The sequence below is a fragment of the Amphibalanus amphitrite genome, unplaced genomic scaffold (genome assembly GCF_019059575.1).
Source record: "Amphibalanus amphitrite isolate SeventyFive unplaced genomic scaffold, NRLGWU_Aamphi_draft 000374F_arrow, whole genome shotgun sequence".
Lineage (NCBI taxonomy): Eukaryota > Metazoa > Arthropoda > Thecostraca > Balanomorpha > Balanidae > Amphibalanus > Amphibalanus amphitrite.
The window spans coordinates 487,277-511,560 of record NW_024881868.1 but is presented as its reverse complement, the minus strand read 5'-3'; the positions used below and the strand labels follow the sequence as shown (position 1 = coordinate 511,560).

The following is a 24,284-nucleotide window of genomic DNA, read 5'->3' as shown; positions in this document are numbered from 1 at the left end:
TTGGCCACTTAGCCAGGGGTCGTGTTAATATGACCTTGAAATCGTTTTTAGTGATGGGTGGATGGGCGAAGATGCGCCTTGTCGCGGAATGCCTGCGCGCGGCGGCCGGGTGGGGCTTGAACGAGGTGCGAGTTACAACGCGATGCGGCGGTTTTTGGCGCATGGTTGAGCAGGTGAAGGCTTATTCTGACTCCAGAATTCCTTTAGAAATATCCCCCAGACCGGTACGACCGCGCTATGTTAAAACTGCCGAGAATTTAGCAGCATTTCCGCGGCAATCGAAGAAAATCCAGAGGTGTGATGGACAAAAATGTTCCATATCTTCGTCAATGTTAGATAAATGAAAACGCAGGCTGGTCCACGAGGAAATCCTGAACAGGCATATCAACCCGAGGTTCAAGGTGACTTGCCCTAAGGGTTACTTCGCATTTCACTTTTCGACAGCACGCAGCGCCCTCCAACAATGCCGCTATCGCCCAAGCCATACCTACTGACGGAGGAGCTCGGCGGGCCAGATCACTTTGGCGAAATGAGATTAGGCCGCCTCATTCGCCTAACCTTAACCCGCTTGACTAAGGCGTGCCCGCGTTTTTTAGAATAAGCTCTGGGCCACCTGTCATCCCAACCTGGAGTCGCTGAATACTCGCTACATGGCAGCATGGGAGGACTTGGAAATGTCATACATCGTCAAAACACGCAGGTGCTTCCGCCCTTGCGTCGAGGCTGTCGTCGGTGCCGACGATGGTTATATTGAATGAGCACTTAGCGGAAGTATATGGCTTGGTGTCCCTGATAATTGTTTTGATCTTTTGTTGAGTATCTATCAACCAGAGGCATTTGTTTTCAAAAATGTTGGAAAGCGCCAGGACTTTCCGGACACCCTGTATATCAAGGAGTGCGTAAACAAAAGCCGGAGGCCAGAGCCTAAATTGTGAACAAGCATAATGCTGATAGTTTTTACTTTTGCCTGACCTGTGACGTCATCGGAGACCCAGAGGTCAATAAAATTAGGTTTCGCTCGACAATTTTTCCAGGGCTATCAGATACCGTTTAACCCGCGCCCTGAGGGGCCTGCCGAGCAACGCGGTCTGATGGGGGGGGGGCATTTTGCCCCCCCCCCTAAGGTCTCGAGAACCACGCAACATAGCGACAAGCGGCAAACGGCGTTGGATAGCCCCAAAGGGGAACTACCTTGTGACCCAATTTCATTGACCTCGGTCAAACCGATGACGTCACAGGTCAGGTCAAAAGTCGAATTTTCACCGTTTACAGGCATTTCAAGAAATGCGTTGTAAAATCGAGTAAAATGCATTTAATTGAAAATCATCGATGGGGAAATGTTCTTCAAACACATATTTTGCTATTTGAGGTCATTGATGCCAGGTCAGGTCACAGAGGTCAGGTCACCGAGGGTCACAAATTAAAAATATCATGTGATGCATGTTTTATGGTCCATTTTATATGCCAAATGCGATTATGTAGGACAGGCAGCCCTTGGGGTCAGTTGAGATTATGTTTTGGTGAAGGTCAGGTCAAGGTCAGGTCAAGGTCAGGTCAAGGTCAGGTCAAGGTCAGGTCAAGGTCAGGTCAAGGTCAGGTCAAGGTCAGGTCAAGGTCAGGTCAAATAAGGTCAAATTTCAAAGTTGATATTTTTGCATAAAATGGGTATCGATTTGATGCAGATCGTCATGGGGAGATCAATGGTGGTCTCCGTTTTGCGCTACGTGGTCTAGAATTGCTAAAAATTGATTTAAATATTTGACGCCATCAATTTTTAAGTTTTTTTTTCGCTATACCGTGGCCAAAAAAGAGGTATCGATCTAAAATTTGGTATGTACCTATATCGAAAAGCGCAGGGACTATCACATATATTCCGGTTTTTCGAAATTCGATTTTTTTTGGGAATTTTAAGTTTTTCTAAAAAAATAGATTTTTTTGATTTTTTTGGGAGGAAAATCCCAAAATTTCGAAAACCCGAGATAGCAGTTTTGTAGCGCCGTCTTTTCTCTACACAACCACATAAAGAACTTTAAAATTGCTTGTCAACTGTAGATTTGGTGAGCGTTTCAAGATGTCATGTTTTTTGCTCATTATTCTCATTTCCGCCGTTTTCTCGCTATTTAAGAAAAACCACAGGGGGGGGGGCAAAATGGCCCCCTCATCAGGGCGCGGGTTAAATTTTGACGAACGGTCCAGTAGTTTCGGAGGTAGGAGAGGGGGGGGGGCGTCACTCGCGTTATGGAATATACCCCAGTCATGCTCGGGTTAAAAGTGATATATTTCCTTTAGTTTAACACTCGTCATTTGGTCTTGTTGCTCAGTGATCTATGACGATTAACACACTAAAACTGATTAGGCTAATGATAATGCAGTTAAATTAGATGAACTGCTAGTGCTATCATGCTAAGCGTTTCGGAAGTACAGCACGACGCCCACGTTTAGCACGCTGGAGAGAGCCTCCGGCTGTGGCCTGTCACATCACAACTCGCGGGGTCTTTCGCCACGCTGGTCGTCACCGTCACGGAACGGTGACCATTGCGGACAGGTCGGGAATGCGGGAGGATCCAGCATTGAGACTAATGCGTGCACGAGCCATGCTCTGCAACTGCCCCGGCCCCCGTTCACGGGGTCGGCCTGCACTCCTGCTCGACGAGACGTTTTACGAGCTAACGGCACTCTTTGGCTGAGTTTGACAGGAAACGAAGTAGGTACCCCGAACCCAACCAGCATCACGCAAGACATGGCTTGTGTCGTTTTTGAAGGATGAGGCCTGAAAACTTCTCTGCCAAGAGATGGACCACACTGATTAGGTCAGTTCTGTCAAAGGCTTCTTAAACCCACGCCGTGCTGGGGAGGGGGTGGGGGGGGGGGGGGCGTTTTTGAAATATCTAAAAAACGGCAGCGCGCAGTGCCGCTGTTTTCCTACATATGCTCATACATCATTTCCGCACATGTCAAAATTTCAGACCCGGGTCGTTCAAGTTCAGGTCACCAGGTCACGTCAAGTGACCTTACCTAGGAAAAGTTCAAAGGCTCGCTATGCTACACCGACTGAACTATTACTTAAAAAGCTTTCAGCGATTGATATGAGTAACAGTATGTATAAAATGTATGTCTCGGATTTTTTAGATATGTGACCTAAGGTCAGGTCAATTTTGCGACCTCTCCATTATAATTCAATGGGTGATAATTGAAATGCGTCTCTTTTGGACAAATGCCGTTCAAAACGCTCTCAAATAGGGGAGAGTGGGGCAAAGCGGCCACCCGGGGCAAAGCGGCCATCCATCGTTTTAGCCCTCCACAGCTGGCGTCAGTTCCAATTTATGATTTCCAATTATACTTCTCTTTGCGGTCGTTCGAATGAGCCAGACCGGGGTTTCAGGCCCATCGCCATTGTTCTGTGAAACACGGAAAAGCATTTCTTGCCAGGTTACCAATTATGTTTACAATTTTTAGTTGTTATTTTATTCCATAACCGTTTGGAATTTTTATAAGCGTTTTTGTCCATGCATTGCGTGGTTATCGTACATGCCTTCTACCAATTTTAATGCTTTTTACCCCACTAATAGCTGAGCTGGAATATTTTTGTCTCGGACGGTATGCGCGGGGCAAAGCGGCCGGGGCAAAGTGGCCAGCCCCCAATTGGCCATAAGTTGTTTCCATCTGGATAAAAACATTATTTATATTCAAATGTGTCGTCATGCATTCATCTTGGCCACTTTTCGGTTACATGACTTACCAAATTATGCAATTAAATGTTTTTCCAAGAAAATTCTTTCTTTGTTTAGCAATAGGTGGGAAGATAACAAAGTAAACATCCATCTTCCCTTAAAACTTGTCACCATCAAATACCCTAGTCGTGCATGAGGCAACTATTCTGTTTCTCATATCGGGACTTGAGAAGTCGCCAGTGGCCGCTTTGCCTCAGGGATGGGGCAAAGTGGCCAATATGCTATAGGTTTAAAGTTTTGTCAATATCTCCCATATGTGAACGCCTTTGGAAATGAAACGCAGTTGGAATAAAAGACAATTTAATAGGGATCACATTGGTATAGAAAGAATCTTTCCAAGTTTAAAAATCAAGCGTCGGCATCGTTAGAAACGTTAGGGTGGCCGCTTTGCCCCACTCTCCCCTACCTATCGGTTCATCGGTAAACATAACACACTGAATCAGAAAAACGCACCTGTGACCCCTCTGTATGCCCCTGAGGTCATCTCAGGTCACAAGCGGTCACCAGCAATTTTTTGGCTATAGCTTTTGATAGAGACGTGCTAGAGCGATGAAAACACGTCAGATGTGCTCAGATCGACGATACGGATCGACTGATATGCAACATGACCCTTTCCGGTCAGGTCATGACCTTGACCAAAGGCCAAATTTTCAAAATGACCTTTCAAGGTCGACAATTGGTTCATTCGACGCCTTTCGACGAGAGAAACACGATGCTGCCAAAATTAATGTCGTGGCTCTCTTGAGTCAAAAGTTATTGCCGAGAAACATTTTTCGTAAAAACGGTTATTTTTAGTTTTTGCCCTCTTGAGGCTAAACCGTTGACTTGAGGTTTAAATCTGAGAACATTAGTCAGAAAGGTCTGTAAAAGGGGCTATCGAATGCGCTTTTCCGCGGCGCTGTAGCTCTATTGGTTCCCGAGTTAGCCGTTGGCATTTTCCAAAATTATTGAAATGGACTAAATTTGACCTTTGATGACCTCTGGTGACCTGACCTTTGACCTGACCTTAAAAATGACCTGAGTGTTTTTTCCATATTTTTGACGCTCTTTCGATTGCCGCGTGCTGCTACGTGGCCCAGGAGCCGAGACCGCACTCCGACTCAGGGGCCCGGGAACGATTTTCAAGTTGGGGGGGCGAGCCTAAAATACCTGACATGATGCATATGAAACAGTGGCGTAGCTAGGGGTTTAAGGGGACACGTACCCCCCCCCCCATCGGGATAAAGGGGACTCTCGTGTCCGAGGGGCCCTGCGGCGCCATTTGACCGTTGAGAGTTAACGATGGCCATATTTCTACTCAGAAGAGCCCCATGGGGCTCGTCAGAGCACCTCATGGGCCCTAAATAGCCACACTTAGATCTCCATAAGGGTCCGACGCCGGCGTCTGAGGGCCTCTTGCGGCTTTTAAGGACACCTCGGTGATCTCCAAAGGCCCGTTACTGGCCTCTGAGAGGTCTTACCGGCCTATGAGGTGCCAGTTCTAGGGGCATTTCCCGCCTGTGATGGTCCCACACTTAATTTTCTTGAGGGCCCCATAACGGCAACTGTGGGGCCCTTGTCGGCGCCTATGAGGGCCTGTCTCTAAGGACCCCACAGGACTTCTTCTGCCGGCGAAAGGTCCCCTTGCCGGTCACTGAGACTCCCTGCCGGCTTGTAGAGAGTTCGCGTCAGCAGCACTAAAGGCCCCACACCCGTCTGTAACGGCCCCACACCACCGCGCCGTCTATGAGGATCCACAGCAACGCCTGTAACTTGTAAGGACCCTCATGGCTCATCGGCGCCTCTGAGAGAATCACACTAGCACATCTGAGCGCCCACACCGGCACCTGCATGGCGGCCCCACACCAGTGCCTCTAAAGGCCCCTTACCGGCGGCTCTGAGGGCCCTACGCCGGTGATTCTGAGGGTGCTACCGATAACCGAAGGCACCACACAAGCCCTTAGTGTCGCTGAGCTTTAATCCCATACCGGCCCTCCGAGAGCGCCACGTCAGTGCACTCATTGCCCCACACCCCTCCATCACATCCGGAGGGGGTAAACTGTGTCATACCTATAATAGCAACGATTTTACCACCGTTGTACCTACGTTATGCATTTCTCAAAGTTGACTCAAGCTGGTGCAGTATAAAATCTGGCCTGCCAAACTTATGGCCACGATCAGGCCCAAATCAAAGCGGGATGACAATAGTCAATAGCAGATGTTGTCAAATCGATACCTACTGTATCAGCTGAAACCATTCAGATGACAAGGAAAATGCCATGTGTTGATGCTTAGATGTATGTATGAAGGAAACAAGAAGGAAAAAAGTCCGGAAAAGGGAGGAAAGGTCTTTTCTCGCTGCCTCAATGTTGAGGGGGCGCCGCCCCCTCGGCTCTCAAGTTGGGGGGGCAGGCGCCCCCGCTGCCCCCTCTGTTCCCGGGTCTATGCTCCGACTCGGCCAGAGTAAAATCACTGGACTATGCGTTGCAAAAATAATTCACACAAGGAAATTGTTTTTTAAAGTGATTCTGTTTGGTGACACAAAGCATAAAAAACATAACCGGACTGCGAGCGGACCAAAAGTTCTCGTGCTAGCTCTGTCCGCTCTGTCTGCTAATAGTGCACTGCAGTCATTGCAGTCTGCAAACAGTGAATTTTATAGTCATTTTATAGTCCTTATATATTTATAGTCACCGTGAGAAAACCCTTGATGGTGTTTTCTGCTTGGTTTCTACACAAGCTGAATACCGATCATTAAACGCTTAATTTTTAGTTAGCTTTGTTTGAAGCTATTTTTTTTAGCAATCTCCACTATCTTCATAAAGAATAGACAAGATATGGCCCCTTGTTTTTAATATTTAATAAATTGGCTGCTGCATGCTTAAGGGTTCGTAGCAGCTGCGCCATTAATGGCTTTCATTTCTGTCCGTGCCTTATGCATATCAGGGTATATGCATATAGCCTTGCCTAATGTTGTGCTCAATGCTGTGTGCTTTGTGTGCGTTGTGTTGGTGACTGGTGTTATTATTTTCGTTTTCCCACTTGTTTCAATTTGTATCTGCTCACCCAGTGAGAGAAGAAAGAAGATAGACGCTTGATCCCTGACTGCTACGCGCCCTTATCCAACAAGAACAAGAACAAGAATTTCAGTTGGGCAAACTAGACTTTTGGAATCAAAATATGGAGGCATCAATAATTTGATTCTGGTGGGAGGAGCCATGACCAAATATGGGCATGGAATAAATTTTTTGATTCATTTGGGTACGCTTTTGACTTCAAATGAATCGTTACGGTTGAAAAAAGGCCCATGACGGTGAGACATTTCTTTTAAAAGGTAGAAAAATGTGGTAGGTTTCCAAAAAGTGTTACCTCAAAGCTAAGAAATTGTCCCTTTGGCCTTGTGAATGGGAAAAAGACAGAGCCACTGTCCATCACGTAAAAGCTGTTTTGAGGAAATCACACTGTATGTTATTTTGGTATCATGAATCACATACTAACCAATCAGTATTTGTGTAAAATGGCAAAATGAAATTTTTAAACCCCTAATTATCATTGATGTAGTGCTTTTATATTATTTATATGGTTTTTACCTGTTGCTTCAGTTTTTGTATTCTTGACATTTATAAATTGTGAATTGTTATCAAATGTAGTGAAGGTAAAGTACAACAATGCTATAGGTATCAGTTGTGGTGCTGAGGATACCACTAAATGAGAATAATAGCAAGATAAATGCTGTATTCTTGCAAGTCATTGTTGCCTATCTGTTAACATTACCTGTGAATCAAAATAATGATAAGCCAGCTGATGGGGAATCAATATCAGTCGGGGGAGGTTTGGTCAATCGTTGTCATTTTTAGCACGTGCTATTTTTGTCACACGTGCTAAAAATGACAACGATTCTGCTATTTTTGACAACGATGAGGCCGATTTCACTCCTCAGCGAGGAAATGAAGATTTTGGAAAGATAAACACTGATTTTGGAAAAGAAGTGCTGCCACCTGGTGCAAGACGAAGAATCCAGCTTTAATATGCCTGTTATTTGTATGGTAGTTTGTTTTGTGGCCTGAAGTTGGAACTTAAAATTGAAGCATCCGAAAATGATCGATATTGATCAAAAACATGATGTTGATGAAAAAAATAATATTTTAAGTTGAGAGAGGAGGCCATTTTATCCAGATGCAGTAGTTTACTTCTTGAAATTATTTTTGCTAATGACGGCTGCTAATTATCCCTCATTACATGGCAGTCGTCGTAAGCAAAAATAATTTCAAGAAGTAAACCACCGCATCTGGATAAAATGGCCTCCTCTCTCAACTTAACATATTATTTTTTTCATCAACATCATGATTTCGATCAATATCGATCATTTTCGGATGCTTCAATTTAAAGTTCCAACTTCGGGCCACAAAAAAGGGTATACTTCAACGTTGGACTACCATACAAACAACGGCCATATTAAAGCTGGTTTCTTCTTCTTGCACCAGGTGGCAGCACTTCTTTTCCAAAATCAGTGCTTGTATTTCCAAAATCGTGATTTCCTCGCTGAGGAGTGAAATCGGCTTCATCGTTGCTAAAAATAGCTGATAGCGTTGTCATTTTTAGCACATGGTTGCCAAAAATGGCATGTGCTAAAAATGACAACCATTGACCAAACCTCCCCCAACTGATATTATGATTATCTGTTTAAAGTGAATCAATTCCTTGATTGCCTTTCACTACCTATAGAATTCAAATTGTTATGATAGGAGCAGTATTATTTTGCTTAGGAGATAGTTCAAGCATTTCTGTTCAAGATCAGGCATGCTCCTTCTTGAAACACTCTCTTATTTTTATGTGATTGGTAAGTTAGAAATGGTCTGCATTTATGCCCAAAAGGAATCAATCTTTTGATGCCTCCATATTTTGATTCCAAAGGTCTAGTTTGCCCAACTGATTTGTATCTGTTGGGGATTGAATATCTGCAGGGCCCTTGGAGTCCAAGTCGGTGTTAATCTAAAAATAGGCATTCTTGTCACATAATTATCACATAAAATGTACATACCGTTCGATGAGGTAGCCATGCACTTAACTTCCATTACAATTATTTGTATGTTGATGTCATTGTATCAAAGTGTTACCACCATTGGTTTGAATAAATTTTTGGTTAAAGTGTGAGTGATTCTGGTATTGGTGTCAAGATCTCATGGCGACACCTATGATATGGACCGAATGCGAATGGCTCTTTGATGCCTGGATCCCACGCATGTTGTCATATTTGTTAATTGCAGAGAAGAGATTTTAAATGGCGAATTCTAATTGGGAGGGGGGCAAATCATGTTCTGGCCGCCCTTAGTCCTGACATTGGCTTGGTTGGACCCTCTTGGATCCACCAGTGTTATTAACATTTTTGGCCCAGCACCTACCTACATTATGAATGTTGCATCACTTAATACCATCTTACATCTTTGTTACCTATTGAATATGTTTCATTCTATCAAAGTGATCAAAAGCTTTTGACCAAAATGAAAAGCAGATGGTGGCCCTTCACCTTGATCATTGATGATATTTCATTTGACTTCAGCACAATGAACACCTGAACAATGAGTCATTGAAGAACTATGAAGAGCTCAAAGTATTGTATTGCCAAAAAAGCAATAAATATGAATTCTGTCATAAATAAACTTCATTTAATAATTATGTTTCTTTCTTTGATTAAAAAGTTTTCAATCTTTCTCCAGCCACTGCAATATGTTTAGGTAACTGCTTAAGCTGTGTTTCCATGTGCAATTTTAGGTCACTTAAGGTGATCTGGTTTTCTTCCTGGACATTTTTTATATGAGCTCAATATTTCTAAGAAGTGTGTGCAATACATTCAGCTCACCTGTTGAATGTTGACACACAGATCGGAAAATGACAGCACACACCAGAAGAAAAACATGCAGTAGGCAGAAGTCTACCCCTAATCTGTCCTCAGTCCTGGGTTCATTTTGTTGTCACATTAAGAGAATCCATCAAACTAACTGACATTCTTTTGTTTTCCTAGGACTTCAAGAGCTACACAACTGGCTACTCACTTTGGTACACATTATAATATGGCAGTGTAGGAGCAGAGGAATTGTGTCATCTGGAAGTCCTGGACTGCTGCTTGAAATTGAATGGAGATCATGCATGAGGTGGGTAATGATAGTTAATAGTTATGCTGTAGGGAAAAGCTACAGTATGTTGTAATTCTTTGACAGTTGTTATTATCATCGATGTGGTATATGATCCTTTTCTTGTTTCTCTTTAAGGGATATCTGTAAAATATATAGTATTCTAAGTTTATGATGTTATGAATAAATAATATGCATTTTTTACTTGAGACTTAAAATGCCACTTCTCAGTATCCTGCTCAAGAGTTCAGTGAGACACTGTAAGTCATCATGAACTCCATTTACAGTCCTTTGGATTAATATCAATTTGCTGTAGTCGATAGTACCCATTTAAAATGATGCTTACATATCAAGGACAAACAGAACTCAGAATGGCGTTTACTGTTCAATGACCCGCCGTTCCCTTCCCAGTTGCAGCCAGAGCGTCCCTCGGGCGCCGACGAGCCCGACCTGCTGGAGCTGACCGCGCAGATGGGCGATGTGCGGATCGGCGGCCGGCCCGTGTCGGCGCTGTTGGCCCACCAGGCGGCCCCGCCGCGGCCCGTCCCGCTCCTCTCCCAGAGCCAGTACCGGCCACCGGAGCCTGCTGTCGTGTACTCGGTGTCTGTCAGTCCGCCGCAGCCGCCGGCCGGCCTCGGGCAGCGGCCCGGCCCGCAGCTGTCCCCGAGCCACTACCAGTCCGGCTCCGGCCTGACCGCCGAGTACCTGCCGTCTTCCAGTCCGTACCAGCCATCTGTCGGTCAATATATCCCATCTACCAGTCACTACCAGCCATCTACCAGTCAGTACCAGCCATCTACCAACCAGTATCAGCCTTCTACCAGTCAGTATCATCCACCTGGAGGCCAGTCTTTTCCATCCACAGGCTGGCCGGCTGCCCCTGCCGGGCCGTACCAGCCGTCTGCCACCCTGTATGAGCCGCCACATGGACCGTACCAGTCCCCAGCCAGCCAGCGGCAGCAGCCGGCAGGGGCCTGGCCCGCCGTGTCGGTCCCTCGGCCGCCGTCCCCGGTCAGAGTGGTCGCCCCAGCGGCGCCGGCGGCGACCTCTGTACAGGAGCGACAGAGCAGTGCAGGTACGGACCAGCCGTCCAACGACAGCCCGACACAGTCAACGGTACGGGTGCACGCTGCAAATATAAGTGTTGGGTAATATGAGTTATCATGGTTTTTTACTTTATACGAGTAGCTGATCGTTTTCATGAAAAAAAAACAAGCAATTTGCTTTATGACCCAGTACCGAAGATGCAATTACTTATTTTGTTTACCAGGCTTGGCACTATTTATATTCACATACAAGACATACACACTTCCCTGGTGAAACTAAAACATCCAAGTAAAACCAAGTCCAAGAAAAGTTCAAACTTTTCTCAGAGCGGCTGTTGACACGTTCAGTAGGCATTGTTCCACATCAGCTCTGTGACGGGCACGGTCACTGTCACCCCTCAGAGCGACTGCGGCTGCAGCACGAGGCGTGCGGTCGCCTGCGGCTGGAGCTGGATCGCACCCGGCGCCTCTGGGACCGTCTGAATGCGGAGACGGCCGACCTGACCCGGCGGCTGGAGAGTGTGCCAGCAGCACCCCTGGTGAGCTGCTGTGGGGAGCTCCGGTGAGCTGTGGGGGAGCTCCGGTGAGCTGTGGGGAGCCGGGTGAGCTGTGGGGGGCCTGGTGGGCTGTGGGGGAGCCTGGTGGGCTGTGGGGGAGCCTGGTGGGGAGCTCTGGCGAGCCAGGGGGAGCCCTGGTGAGCTGGAGAGTTTTGGTTAGCTGGGGACTGCTCTTTTGGACTGGAGAAACTCATGGGGGGGGGGGGGGGGGATGGGGACAACTGTGGGGTCTCTAGGAAACCGCATGAGCTCTCAGTGCTTATCGTTTATATCTTAAGATGTGTATTGTGTATCGCTCAGGTGATTCCGTATTCTTCATCATCTTGACTCTCCAGGCCAGTCTCGCACATGGTGTGTATCTGCTGTCTGTTGTGTAACAGTTGACCGCCTCTCTGTCAGGTGGATAACCGTCTCCGGTGGGCAGAGTCGAACCACCGCCTGCGCCGGGAGTGTGATCGCATGGTGACCGAGATACAGGAGCTGCGGACAGCACAGCAAGGTGGGCGGCCGGGGCCCCGGTGGAGGGATGGAGGGACAGGGGGCTGGGGCAGCCAGTGAACGAGGGAGAGTGGGTACCGGTGATGTGAGAGTCCACTGAGTGAGATGGAGAGGTTGGAAGGGTAGAAGGGAGAATAGATTGGTTGTCACCATTGGCAAAGAAAACAAGTGACGATTAGTGATCGAAACTCTAAAGAGTGGGATTTTAGAAGTGTTGTTTCTTTGAGTCCCCTTTTCTGTTTGTTCCACATTTGTGCCTATTTCAAAATGTTCTTAACGTAAAACTCAACTATGCAAAACTGGTGTTTACCTGCAATTGGTACTTACAAGCATCTGAGCATCATGTCCGTTTTATCTGCTGAATTTCGTAGCCTTACACTTCTCAATATTACCGGTTACCATCGACTTTTGAACTCTTTGTAGTTGTACTTAATTTCCTGTTTGTCTTATGCTTGTGGTCTGTTGGTCGCCAGCGTGTAACCGTCCTATCGCGTTGGTCCACAGTCCGTCGGAGCTCTGCCAGTTCCAGCAGCGGGGTGTCGACACTGCGACATACTCAGTCAGGTGAGAACCGTACGCGTGAGAACTCGGCGAAAACCGCGCACGGCTGCCCATAACCGCCAGCCAGCGCCACCCTCGCGAGTAACAGACGGACCGCCCGTCTCCCTGACTCGGCACTGCGGTGATACAGGGCCGTGCCCAGTTGCGTGGCTTGTGCCACTCAAAGACGCATTTGTGTGTCTAAGATCTGCTGCAGGGATTAAGGCTCCGTCAGTTTGCTTAGTCTTGTCAGACGTCCGTCACATCACTCGATGTAGTGCCTAGTGCCGCGTATCGCCTGGTGGTTCAAGGGGTGCCGTTGAGGACAGGGGGCGCTCGCACCACCAATCGTGGCTGCGGAATCCGGACAACACACGCGGTGGTCGGGCACGTGGTCCGATCCCGCCGTCAGTTCCCGGGCGGCTCGGAATGATGTGAGGTGTCTGTTAGACAATACCTAGTTACTGACTGATCAATGTTTGTAGGGCCTGATGAGTTTTTGATGGCAGAAGCCTTTTCCGATGTGTGGATCTGTGTACTCTCAATTTGCCCGCTGAAGAGATGTTGTGTATCAGGGTATCGGTATATGAGCGACAGGCTACTCTGCGTAGGTGCCATTGTGTCACTAACCGGTGTACTCTCTGCACAGGTGCCGACCCGGAGGATGTGGGCGAGGGCCCGCCGTGGGAGTGCAGCGCGTGCACGTTCCACAACCACCCGGCCATGTCCGCCTGCGAGCAGTGCGAGATGCCGCGGCCGCTGACAGGTACGCCGGCGGCCGCCGCGCCCGTGCCGGCCGCCGCGCCGGGCGGCTCGGCGCCGGCCGCCCTCCATTCGGCCTGCTATTGCCACCCGGCGGGCGGTGCGCCGCGCGCTGCCGTCCGCAGCACCTACTGTAGCTGGCCGGAGTCGGACGGCTCGGCCGGCAGCGGCGGGGGCGGGGGCGGCCGGGCGGGCCTCCAGTACCGGCTGGGGACCCTCTGAGCGGGCCTCCAACACCGGGGCCTGGGGACCCTCTGAGGCGGCCCGCCCTGCCCGTGAACAGGCTGTGAGGGAGGGACGGACCGACAGGGGCGCCGTCTGGTTCGTTACACTGCGTCCGAGTCCCCGCAGGCTTCAGTTCTAGTCGCTGCTTTGAGACGGGACTCCGGACGTTAGGCTGTTCCACAGAGCCCGATCATGTAACCGGTTTAACCCGAGAAGCTGCCTGTGTGACTGGCGACACGGCGATTTTGCAGCCTGCAGGTTCAGACTGGTGGCCGCCCTCCCCCTCCGTTCAGTGTTGCGCCCTTCCAGTCAGCGAGGCGGTCAGATCTCTCAGGGTTGACAGTGTTCGGTGACGTGACTCGACAGCCGGGCGCCTCTGGGTTTGTGTGTGCGTGTATGTGAGTGTGCATGCCTGTTGTCTGTCCCCAGAAATAGCTGACGTTTAGGAGTGCAAACGTCACGAGAGAGGGCGGCACTGTAGTGGTACACGCCCGCGTTTGTTTTGTCCCTCAGCTGAAACTATTATCGTCTCGCTAAGATAGCCGATTACTGGGCTGATGGGGCTACAATTGTGATAATCTGATCCTGGAACGTGGTCGGACGGACGGCGGGAGGCTGGCGGTTTTTTGTTTGCCACTTCAGAGCAATACTCCGATATATGTGGACGATCATCTGGGCGTGGCTGCCCGAGGTATGCGGTCCGGGCCGGCGCCGGCGGCCGCCGTGATTGGCTCCCGGCGCCGGCTGTTGTCGTAGGATGTCTCTCCGAGTCAGCCGAGCTGCCCGAGGTGCTGGCAGCCGGCGAGTCGGGCCGCATCGGCCATCGATTTCCCAGAGCGACACTGCGGCACGCCGCCAGAACTGTCATACGTGACAGGCAGCCAGTCCAGCTCCAATCGGCTAATTCAGAATACTAACGTACATACTGCGTACACTACTCATCTGGTGCTTCCTCAGTGATACGTTCAGTGTGTCTCAGTAACAGCCTGTCCTTCCCTCGGTATAGCGTTCAGTCTAGGCTCAGGCGCATTCTACCTGCCGCAGGGTAACTATCCATATCACAGTTGCCGCATCATGTGCCCCTCCATTCTCAGTCAGACTCCCGAGGACTCAACTAACTCCGATTCTATCGTCCCTTCCTACCGCCGTTCATGTTATATATGTCTGCTAACAAATATAGTCGTGCTGCAGGTGCTGATGTATGATATTTGTGTGTTACACATTAATCAAAATAGTGTCACAAGAAGGAAGTCACTTCTTGAGCGGTAGTTGTGCGTATGTCGCATCTGTGTTGTTTCCCCTGTAACCTTGGCGGCAATGTTGGTCGGTACCTGTCGGACCATTGGTCCCGTGTAGTCCCGAGACCAGCGGACCGCGCGATGTCCTCGCCGCCCGCCAGGACCGTGCTGCCAATACATACCTCTCCTTGTGGCCGCGTGTGTCTGAAGTGGCAGCTGGGGTAGGCGACGGTGGTCGACCAGTTCGGAGCTATCTCTAGGTCCATCCAGGTGAACATTTTTGAATCGCCGCAGGTCTTCCGTACCCCTCAGTCTGACCACCCACTTGTCCCTTTCCCCTCTCTCCTTTGTATGCCGACTATCGGTTGCATTCCGTCCCTTGCCTGTCTGCATTCTGCTCCCTGGATTTTGCCAGCTCCGACCGATGGTGCAGAACCTTGCTGATCACTAATGTCACCTCCGCACCGCTGCAGTGTGCCGGGTGTTTGCCCCGCCCTGTTTGCCCTGTCATACTCGGGGCTGCATCCCTCGAAGCTGAGTTGAGTAGGTCAACTGTATAGTTAGGGGCTGAAATTAGCGTGTTTTATAACCTGTTATGCTTCGGGATTCCCCCCACTAACTCCGTCTTTCCGAAGCTGCCTGCTTTTCAGATCGCGTTGTGAAATTGCTTTTTTGGGATGCTGATGCAGCCTAGTTAAACCCAGCACCATTAACGGACTCCCGTGCACAGATGTGATGCCTAATTTTGCCACTATTATCTAGCCCGCACGTTTGTTCTCTAGGTGTGCACACTGACTGCCGGTCGCCTGTAGCCCGATTTGGGGTAGTGGCCTGCCTGAACTGCCATTTTGCTCTGTGATCACTGCACATTGGTGGCAATGCCTCTCTGCTCCCTGACTGCTTGTCTGCCTGTCCGCCTGCGGGTGGTGTAGATAGTGCCTGTGTGTTATCCTCCACCTGCGGTCTGCAGATTCAGCCTATCTGATCGAGCCTACATGTCTGCCCTCAGCTCACGACAGCGGCTGACCCGGCGGCGGTCCATATAGCCTCTACACAGGGTGACTGGCCTGGCTTGGTGCACTGTGCCGTAACCAAGGCCATATATAGGGCCGTAACCGCCGTAACCTGTGCCCTGGGTGGATGACGGATTTGCCCAGCAAGAAACCTTTGCACGTGGATTTTTGACGCACGAACCTCTACTTGGGCTTCTTTCTTGGAGCGGCTGACATAACGCACTACAGTAGCCTCTGCCCGGGACGGCTAGTGTGTCAACCCCAACATTATTCTCTGCTCCGGAGCTCGCTGCAGTGTTGTTGTGAGCTCTCGCCCGCACTGTACAGTGAGTGACCCTGAAGGTAACGGTCAGTACTGTGTTATAGGGTCTGTTCCAGTCGCACTTCCTAACACCTCTAAACTCCTCCAAGAGCAAGATAGAGGAGGTTGGAGCTTGGCCATCCTTGGCTTTGTAGGGGCTACAGCTGCCACTGGAACAGGGAAGCAATCTTGGAGGAGTTTAGAGGTGTTAGAAAGTGCGACTGGAACAGACGCATAGTGTACCAGAGGTGACGCTGGTCCTCCGCTCCAGCAATGATGGTACACACCGGGGTGCCAATGTGGCGACGATCGTGCCAAGTCATGTCTGTGCTGAGGTTTATCTCGGTGCTGGATGAATGCGGAATGGAGATGATAGACAGTGGTGCTATTTTATTAATCGTGATATGAATAATACATTTATTATGAGTCTGTATTCCTGGTCTGTTTATGACAGTGAGATGTGTTTGAGGATTTTTTTTTACATTCGCTCAACGTATTTTGTTGCGTATTGTCACTATAGGTCTATTCCGATGTTATACAACATAGAGATGATAACCTTGTCATCATTCCCAATATCTGCAAAGGTTAGCGTAACTGTGGAACGCCTACGGCACCGTCTTTATATCTAAGGCTCCCACCCACCCCAACGCCGTTTTGCGGCGCGGCGGGGAGGCCAGAAAGGAAAGGCGGCTGGCTCGTTACCGCTGCCGCAGTTGTGGCCACAATTACTCTCCCCGGTCCACCTGTGGCCACCACAATACGTGGCGCTGGCCGCTGTAACGTGTCGCTGTGTAAATATCGCTGAGCCGAGAGAGCGTCCGGCAGACCGACTGCGGAGCGGATAGAGGTTCAGGTGGGTAGCCGCGACCAAGGCCCTAGCCGCGGTGACGGGCGACTGGCGATGCTGCAGTCTCCCGTGGCTGACGGACGTTACGAAAAACGACCGAACGTCGGACAAGCTTTGTGTATCTCGATATACATTTGACGTGTTATTGTTATCATTTACCATTCTTCTCTCAGGCACACTGCTTCACTCTTAGCCTGTTGGTAAACTAGGCTAATGTTTTGTTCATTGCTGGTCATTTTTTTTTTTAAATTTGGTGTGAGCGCCGTTTTGGAGCGTGTTCGGGATTTATTAGCAAACAAATCGACCAGGTAATGAAGCGGGCCCTTTTCAGGTCTGACGAGGTAAAAATAGAATTGACCGGAGCTGTGTGTTGTTGCGGTCGCGGCGGTCGCCATCTTCACCGATCTCCCCCTCCCCCACCCCCCACCCCCACCTCGGTAAATTACAGCAGTTAGTGCTGTGACGCGCAAACTGCAACTCCGGGTCAGACTAAACAGCTGAAATTGCTGTGCGGGAACTCGTCCCGCTTCGGTCCCGCTATTCGGTTCAGATTATCGTTTTGCGTCAGCCAATCTCTGTCTGCTGGATGACGAGGCTGTCAGTGCAGTGATTGCTGTGGATGCCGATCGTTCCTGCACAGCCGTCGGCGGGGCGGTGTCGGGTCTCACTGTGTCCGGCCGAAGACAGATTCCGTCGTATCGTCACTGACTCCTCCTCTGCACTTTGGCGGGTGGTTGCTTATGTTTCAAATCGAATGAAATGTAGACCTCATCATCCTGTCTTACCTGTCTCTCTTACCTAGGTATCTGAATTTGCCCTGATATTGACCTGAGATCGAAGCTTTGATTGACCTTTTCCCAGGCGATGTCTTTGCCCATATCATTTGACACAACGAGGTATGATAAACTCGTCAAACCATCATGGGTCAAACCCTATGGGAGAGCTTTTTGAAGTTATTTGCCGACAAGGGCGCACACAAGGGGGGGGGGCACACGGGCCCGTGCCCCCCCATTCGAGTTGGGGGGCCCAACTAGAAGGAAGGGGCCCATTTGAGGCGGCCGAAGGCCGGGACTCTCAGATGGCGCTTTAAAGGGCCCTCAGATAGCCTCAAAGGGCCCTCAGCTAACGTCAAACGGACGTCAGAAGGCCTTAAAGGGTGTCAAAGATCCCTGAGCTGGCGTCAGAGGGCCATGCCCTTGCGTCAAATGGCTCTCCGAAGGCTCTAAAGCAGGGGTCGGCAAATGGTGGGGCATGCCCCCTTTGGGGGTAATGGAGCCCTTTCGGTGGGGGTAATGAGGGATTCTGAGAAAGCCTATCTTTTTAGAGTTTGTAGCTCCAGTGATGGAGCCATCGTGACTGTTGCATCCCAGGATTCAAAGATTAGCCCAGGCCAAAGGCACAGCACACATTGATTAGATACCAATTTTCACGTACGGGGACCCGCAGTTGCTTCTGTACACGAACCCTAACTCTAGCCGTCTGTCCTGTCCAGTAACGACCGATAACATTGATATCGACTGTCGGTCCGTGTAAAAGAGCAGCTGAGGTTTTCTGTGCGTGCCCTCTGACAGCTTTTCGTTGTTCCCTGTGAGGGTGCTGGGACAATTTACTCAGGGTCGCTGTACAGTAGCAACTGCGGGTCCCCGTACCTGCTCGCCTCACCATTTCACCCCTCCGTACAGTCGTACAAAAGAAGCTGCAACTTTTAACCGTCGCCCGTCTGTTGGCGTTTCCACAGCCGCTAACGTAAGGGGGAGGAGTCGATCGGACCCCCGCGGCCTCTCGGACTCTGAGATGGAGCTGTGCATAAAAAAGACGAGCGTGCTACCCGTGACAATAGGAAGCCGCTGCTGCCCATTTTTAAGGTCCTTGGTCATTCCGTCTCATTCAAGAGGGCAATGATAAGTGTCGAGAAAATCGGGACCCGCTATACTTTCTTGAAGTGAGATTTTATGGCTCAAGATGATCTCCAGGAAAAGCTCATAAGCCAGCGGTCATTATGCCGGGTCCAGAGGCCAGTTTTACCAACAGAAAAATAGCCGCCTGCCGGAATTTTTTGCCTAAAGTCAAGATCGTTTCACATATGGAGCGTAAACGGTAAAGCCCTATCCGCTTACGTGCCCATCGCGTTTACGCTCCGTATGTGAAGCGGTCTTGAGGCAAAAATTCCGGCATGGGCGGTTATTTTTCTGTTGGTAAAACTGGTCTAAGGTCATGATATTTTCCGGGCTGGTAAAAAAAAATAAATGATGGGTTCGAGGGTACAATTTGGTCGTGATCCAATGCCTTTTACGTGAGCTTTTAACGAAAAACCACCCGCCGCCCCTATACGTACAAGGGTTAAATGGGGTATACTGCATAGGCGGTGGAACGGGGAGGGCACCGGGGCACCGTGCCCCCTTTGATTTTTGCATTTTAACATTAGCCCTATGGGCGTTGCATGGCAAGAATGGGACCAAAAGTCGGCAGTGCCCCCCCCCCCCCCCCTCCCCCTTAATTGAAGGTGTTCCGCCGCTACTGGGATATTGGTATTAAATGTTTTGTGGAGGAAGTGTCATGTTTTAAATTTGATGCATTGGAAATGCAGAAATACCCAAAGAGTCCCAGGACGGTATGGAATTTCAGTAGACTTGGTTGTGTCAGCAATGGGGTCTGGTAGGTGGGGGTAATGGCCCTGCCTGGCGCCCAAAAAGGGGGCACGACCCCGAATGACCTGCCGACCACTGCTCTAAAGGGTCCTTAGCTGGTGACAGAGGGCCCCCAGCTGGCGCCAAATGGCCATCAGAAGGCCTCAAACGGTCCTCAGCTGGCGTCAAGCGGCCCTCAAAAAGCCTCAAGGGGCCTTAGAAGACCTCAAGGGGCCCTCAGAAGGCCTTAAACCATTTGGTCAAATTGTCAAAGGGCCTTGAGCTAGCGTCAGAGAGCCCCCCCCCCCAGCTAATGTCAGAGGGCCCTGAGCTAGCGTCAAACTTAAAGTGCCCTTAGCTGGTGTCAGAGGGCCCCAGTTGGTGTCAGAGGGTCATCCATTGGCGTCTAATGGCCATCAGAAGGCCCACAAACGATCCTCAGCTGGCGTCCAACGGTCCTCAGCTGACTCAAGAGGCTCTCAAAAGGCCTTAAAGGCCCCTCGACTGCTCAAAGGACCCTTAGAAGGCCTCAATGGGAACTCAAGAGACGTTAAACGGCCCTCAAAAGGCTTGAAAGGGCCCTCTGCTGATGGCAAAGGGCTCGCACCTGAGTCAATAAGAGCCTTGTCAAAAAACGGACCTGAGAAACCTTGCCGGCCCTGGTTATCTGCGGGACTCCTACACTTACCTGAGTGGCCCCCGTTTACTGAGGGGCCCTGGTTATTGATGGGGTCCCTGGTTACTTAAGGGGCGCCTGGTTACCAGAGGGGCCCATGGTCACCTGGTGGGCCCCTGATCAATTGAAAACCCCTGGTCATCTGAAACGCCCCTGATTACCTAAAGGGTCCCATCACTTGGATTCAGTGACATAGCAAGGGAGCGAGGGGGTACGTGCCCGTTCTCGGGTTTAGGGTTCCTTCAAAACCGAGGGGCCCTGCGGCGCCAGTTGGTAGCAGAGGGTTCGCGCTGGCCGCACTTCAACTCGGAAGGACACCACAGGGCTTGTGGGGGGACTGGCTCCTATGTAGCCACAATTATCTTCATAAAGGCCCAATGCCGGCTTCTGAGAGACCTCGCCGGCCGCTCAGGGCCCTAGTAACGGCCAACGAGGGATTGGCTGCTATGGCTCCACATCCGTCTGTGATAGACACACGGTCCACACCAGTGTTTCTAAAGGCACCCACAACGGCAACTGCGAGGCCCCTCGCCCCACCTCCAAGGGACCCCCACCAGCGCATCCATCGGCGGCTCTGAGAGTCCCCACACCGACGCCTCTGAGGGCCACGTACCAGTGACTCTGAGGCCTCTTACCAGCCTCCGAGTGTCCTTGCCAGCCTATGACGGGCCACTTTCCACTTGCAGGCCATTTTGCAGGGCCACACACATGCCAATGATGGCCCCACCAGTGTCTCTAAGCCCTAAGACCCCGCAACGGCGCCTGTGAGGACCCAACACCAGCGCATCTGACGGCCTTTCACTGGCACCTCTGAGCGCGCCACACACCGGTGACTCTGAGGAGCTCGCTCGCTTCGCTCGCTCGTAAAATACCAGAGCTGGGCAAGTGAGTTCCTTTAGTACGTTCCTGCGTTCTTCCGTACGTACGCACCGCCCTTTTTAGGAACGCAAGAACGCAGGAACGCAAAGTTTTTCAAAGGAACGTAAGTAAGAGGAACGCACCACCCGAAATTTTGAAGCGTTCCTGCGTTCTTGCGGAACCACCCGAAAAATCATATTGCTGCCAATGACCTCTGTGTCAAATGTTTGAAACTCGAGTACGTGTGTTTGCCGGTAGAGGCGCCACTTGTCGGTCGAATCGAGGAAGGCTTGGTTAGATTTAGTGGTGATGTTCACTATTCGATTCGGTTTCAGGCATGAAATGTGTAAAGTAAATATGATAACTTTTACTTAGATACATCTTTCAACTTAACTATTGTTTTTAAGCAGGTCGTATTTTTGTTGAAAACCCTACGGATGATATTGGTAAAACGTATTTCAGATATTCGATTCGGAAAAGAGATGTCGAGCTGCTTTTCGGCCTCGCGTCGCCATTCTGGGTAGGTATTCTGTGATCGATTCGCCCCGTGTTTGGTTAGGCCCGCGCCGCGTGGTTCGGCGGTATTTCTTTGTCCACGACTTCGGTTGTGAAGAACACGCCTGTAGTGTTGGACTGGCGCGATTTGCCTACTTTGTCCGCTACAGTGTTGCGTTGCACTGATTTTGGTATGATTTGCTGCTTGGTAGAGCCAGAATACAATACGGGATAACAGTTTGGGACGCAGGAACGCAGGAACGCTAACGCACCGAGCGAAAAAAAATTGAGGAACGCTATTCCAGGAACGCACTAACCGCGGCCGGAGGAACGCAGGAACGCTAACGCACTACCGAAAATCGAGGAACGCGCCCAGCCATATAAAATACCATGTAAATTAGGCATTAGTGTACATTAGGCACACTCCTCGGGCATAAATGATACTTTTGCTTGCCAATTTCCCACATTTTCTCATGCAAAGATCCCGTTTTAAAGAGACCCGTCTGCCAGTGAGACTGGACCTGCACCGTGCCTCCCTCCTCCCATCGAAAGGTCCTGGATCAACATCCTTGCCTGAGCTGACCCCGGGCCCCCGAGTGACTCGCGGGCCCGGGGTCAGGTGACCAGCAGGTGACCCCCTCTTGGGCGAAATTCTGGGTACGTGTCCGCCATGCATCGTACATAGTCCTGTTGATTTGATTCATTGGTTTAAATATAAGGTATAAGCTGGATCTCCTGTCTGTGATCCCGCATCGTATCAGATATAATGACATTTCATGTCGATTGTCGATGTGCCTAAAAAATATGCGAATATACGTGAAAAAGGAGTGCTGCTCCCGCTCCCACACATCCGGGCCAAACAGTGACCAGCCCCTGCTTCTAGCCACCCGGGGTCGGTCGGCCGGCCGGCAGTCAGTCGCTGCCCGGGGCTGATTTCTGAGGGACTTGCAAAAATGTGTATTAATGAAATGTTTTACGTAATAAATTAGATGATTAGGTATATGTACCGGCTCTGAGTCGCATTTGAGAAAAAACATGCTAGCGTAAAATATATATGTTTTGAAAATTAAGCTGGTACCGAAATAATTGTTTTACCATGCATTGACAAACCAATTGCTCAAGCTTCAAACCAACCGAAATATAGCCCCGTGGGCCTGATTTTTTTTTTTTGGGGGGGGGGGGCCCTTCGGCATGGGGGGCCCAGTTCGAAGGTCGTGCCCCCCATTCAAAAATCCTGTGTGCGCGCCTGTTTGCCGAAAACTGGACTCCGACATTCGGGTCTTCGACTTGGTCTGTGGTCACAGAGGTCGCCGGTTGACCCGAGTTTATAATGTAACTATTCTATTTTTCACACCATTCGCTTTAGCTCCTAGCGGCCAGCACGCATGTTTTTCACGAATCTCTAGCTCAATATGGATGTGAAACGGTGACGGGGTCATGAACCCCCCCCCCCCTGGCAAGGGTCCCGTCCTCCTATGTGTTACTTTCCCTTGGTATGGGAAGTAGGTATGTTATGGACAGGTTAGGCCGATGGTTTCTTATCTGCAACACATTCAGCCGTCCGTCAGACTGTTTAGAAACATCTACAGGTATTGAGCACTGAGCAGTCGTTTGAACTGCTCCAGCCGCAGCTCAGGTCCGAAGGGTGGGCGGGCACGTCTCCAGTGGAGTGTCGCGCCGGGACCACCCGGGGCCCATCGAACAATTAGCCCCGGCTGTCGACCGGCAGATTGCATTACCCTCTCACACCCGTCCAGTTTAGCAGTGGCTCCCTTTTTGGGCGTCGCCGGCTAACTTTTTCGAATGAAGGACTTCTGACTGGGTCTCGGGTGCTCTAGGTATAGGTAGGTGAAGAGAGTGGCTCGGCCACGAAAGCTATTTTGACCGGGAAGGAGATGGTTTCACCTGCATTCACTGGTGTTGTTTTGTGCTTTTTTGTTGTCGGTACTTCGTGGATCAACCTAAAATATATGAGGCCATTGTAACCGCCATTGACTGGGGGCATTATTGCGGTATCTGGCTTTCTAACGCCTTATACTTTCGCGCCTTTGACTAAGTATCAACCATTGAAGTACCTAAAGGATGGTCCAACTGTGGAACTATTGAAGGTTTTTTCATTTGGTTCGACCGAGTGCGTTGGAAGCCATTCGTAGGCTAAACATCTACGACTGCAAAAAAGCTGGTACCTAAGCGTGGCTAAAAATGCCGCCTCCTACCCGGGTGAAAGTTTAGACGGCCTGACACTTGCACGACTTTTGGACACAAATATGTCTGGGAAGGTTGTGCCATTTGGGGGGGGGGGGGGGGGGGCGTATTCTTACTGCATTCACCAACGAGGGTACCACATTCCCACCGACCATTTTGAGGCAGCGGCACCGCTCACGACTTCCTAGTACACGCATATTAGGCCTACAAGCGTAGTTCACGCGTAGTTCACGCATAGTTCAATGATATTTGACGAACAGTTCACGAATCAGATACGCATCGGTGTGCGCATTGTACGAACTTGCGCTCTCTCTCTCTCTCTCTCTCTCTCTCTCTCTCTCTCTCTCTCTCTCTCTCTCTCTCTCTCTCTCTCTCTCCCTCCCTCCCTCCCTCCCTCTCTCTCTTTCTCTCTCCTTCGTTCTCTTTTTCTCACTCTTTTACACGAATCCGCCATAACACGCAATGCATCAGCCTCGAGACATGATGCGAAAATATTTAGGTAGGTAGGTACCCTTTTCTCGACAAACTGATAAGCTCGGTGGAGGTTACATTGCA

The 24,284-nt window shown here is 50.0% G+C and overlaps 1 protein-coding gene across 11 annotated transcripts; it reads left to right on the top strand.

Moving 5' to 3' along the window:
• Positions 1-6,640: 6,640 nt before the first annotated feature.
• On the top strand, positions 6,641-16,452 carry LOC122389854 (DNA-directed RNA polymerase II subunit RPB1-like). 11 transcript variants are annotated; one of them, XR_006258036.1, is made up of 9 exons: positions 6,663-6,708; positions 9,733-9,862; positions 10,253-10,916; positions 11,290-11,426; positions 11,844-11,943; positions 12,447-12,506; positions 13,132-13,248; positions 15,717-16,077; positions 16,227-16,452. XR_006258036.1 is itself a non-coding variant. In XM_043382307.1 (8 exons), exons 2-8 carry the CDS (start codon positions 9,845-9,847, stop codon positions 15,731-15,733), a joined length of 1,113 nt encoding a protein of 370 aa, XP_043238242.1. In that variant the 5' UTR covers positions 6,655-6,682; positions 9,733-9,844; the 3' UTR covers positions 15,734-16,452. The 11 variants fall into 11 exon arrangements, 5 of the variants coding, with proteins under 5 accessions (XP_043238240.1, XP_043238242.1, XP_043238241.1 ...); XR_006258034.1 differs by having other exon boundaries at positions 6,670-6,859; XR_006258035.1 differs by lacking the exon at positions 16,227-16,452 and having other exon boundaries at positions 6,670-6,859; positions 15,717-15,791; positions 15,825-16,201.
• The last annotated feature ends 7,832 nt before the right edge of the window (positions 16,453-24,284 follow it).

Bases quoted from the DNA above. Each gene is read 5' to 3' on its own strand.
- LOC122389854 (XM_043382302.1), top strand. The intron at 11,427-11,843 runs GTGAGCTGCTGT...CCTCTCTGTCAG, and splicing joins GTGTGCCAGCAGCACCCCTG to GTGGATAACCGTCTCCGGTG. The intron at 11,944-12,446 runs GTGGGCGGCCGG...GTTGGTCCACAG, and splicing joins GCTGCGGACAGCACAGCAAG to TCCGTCGGAGCTCTGCCAGT.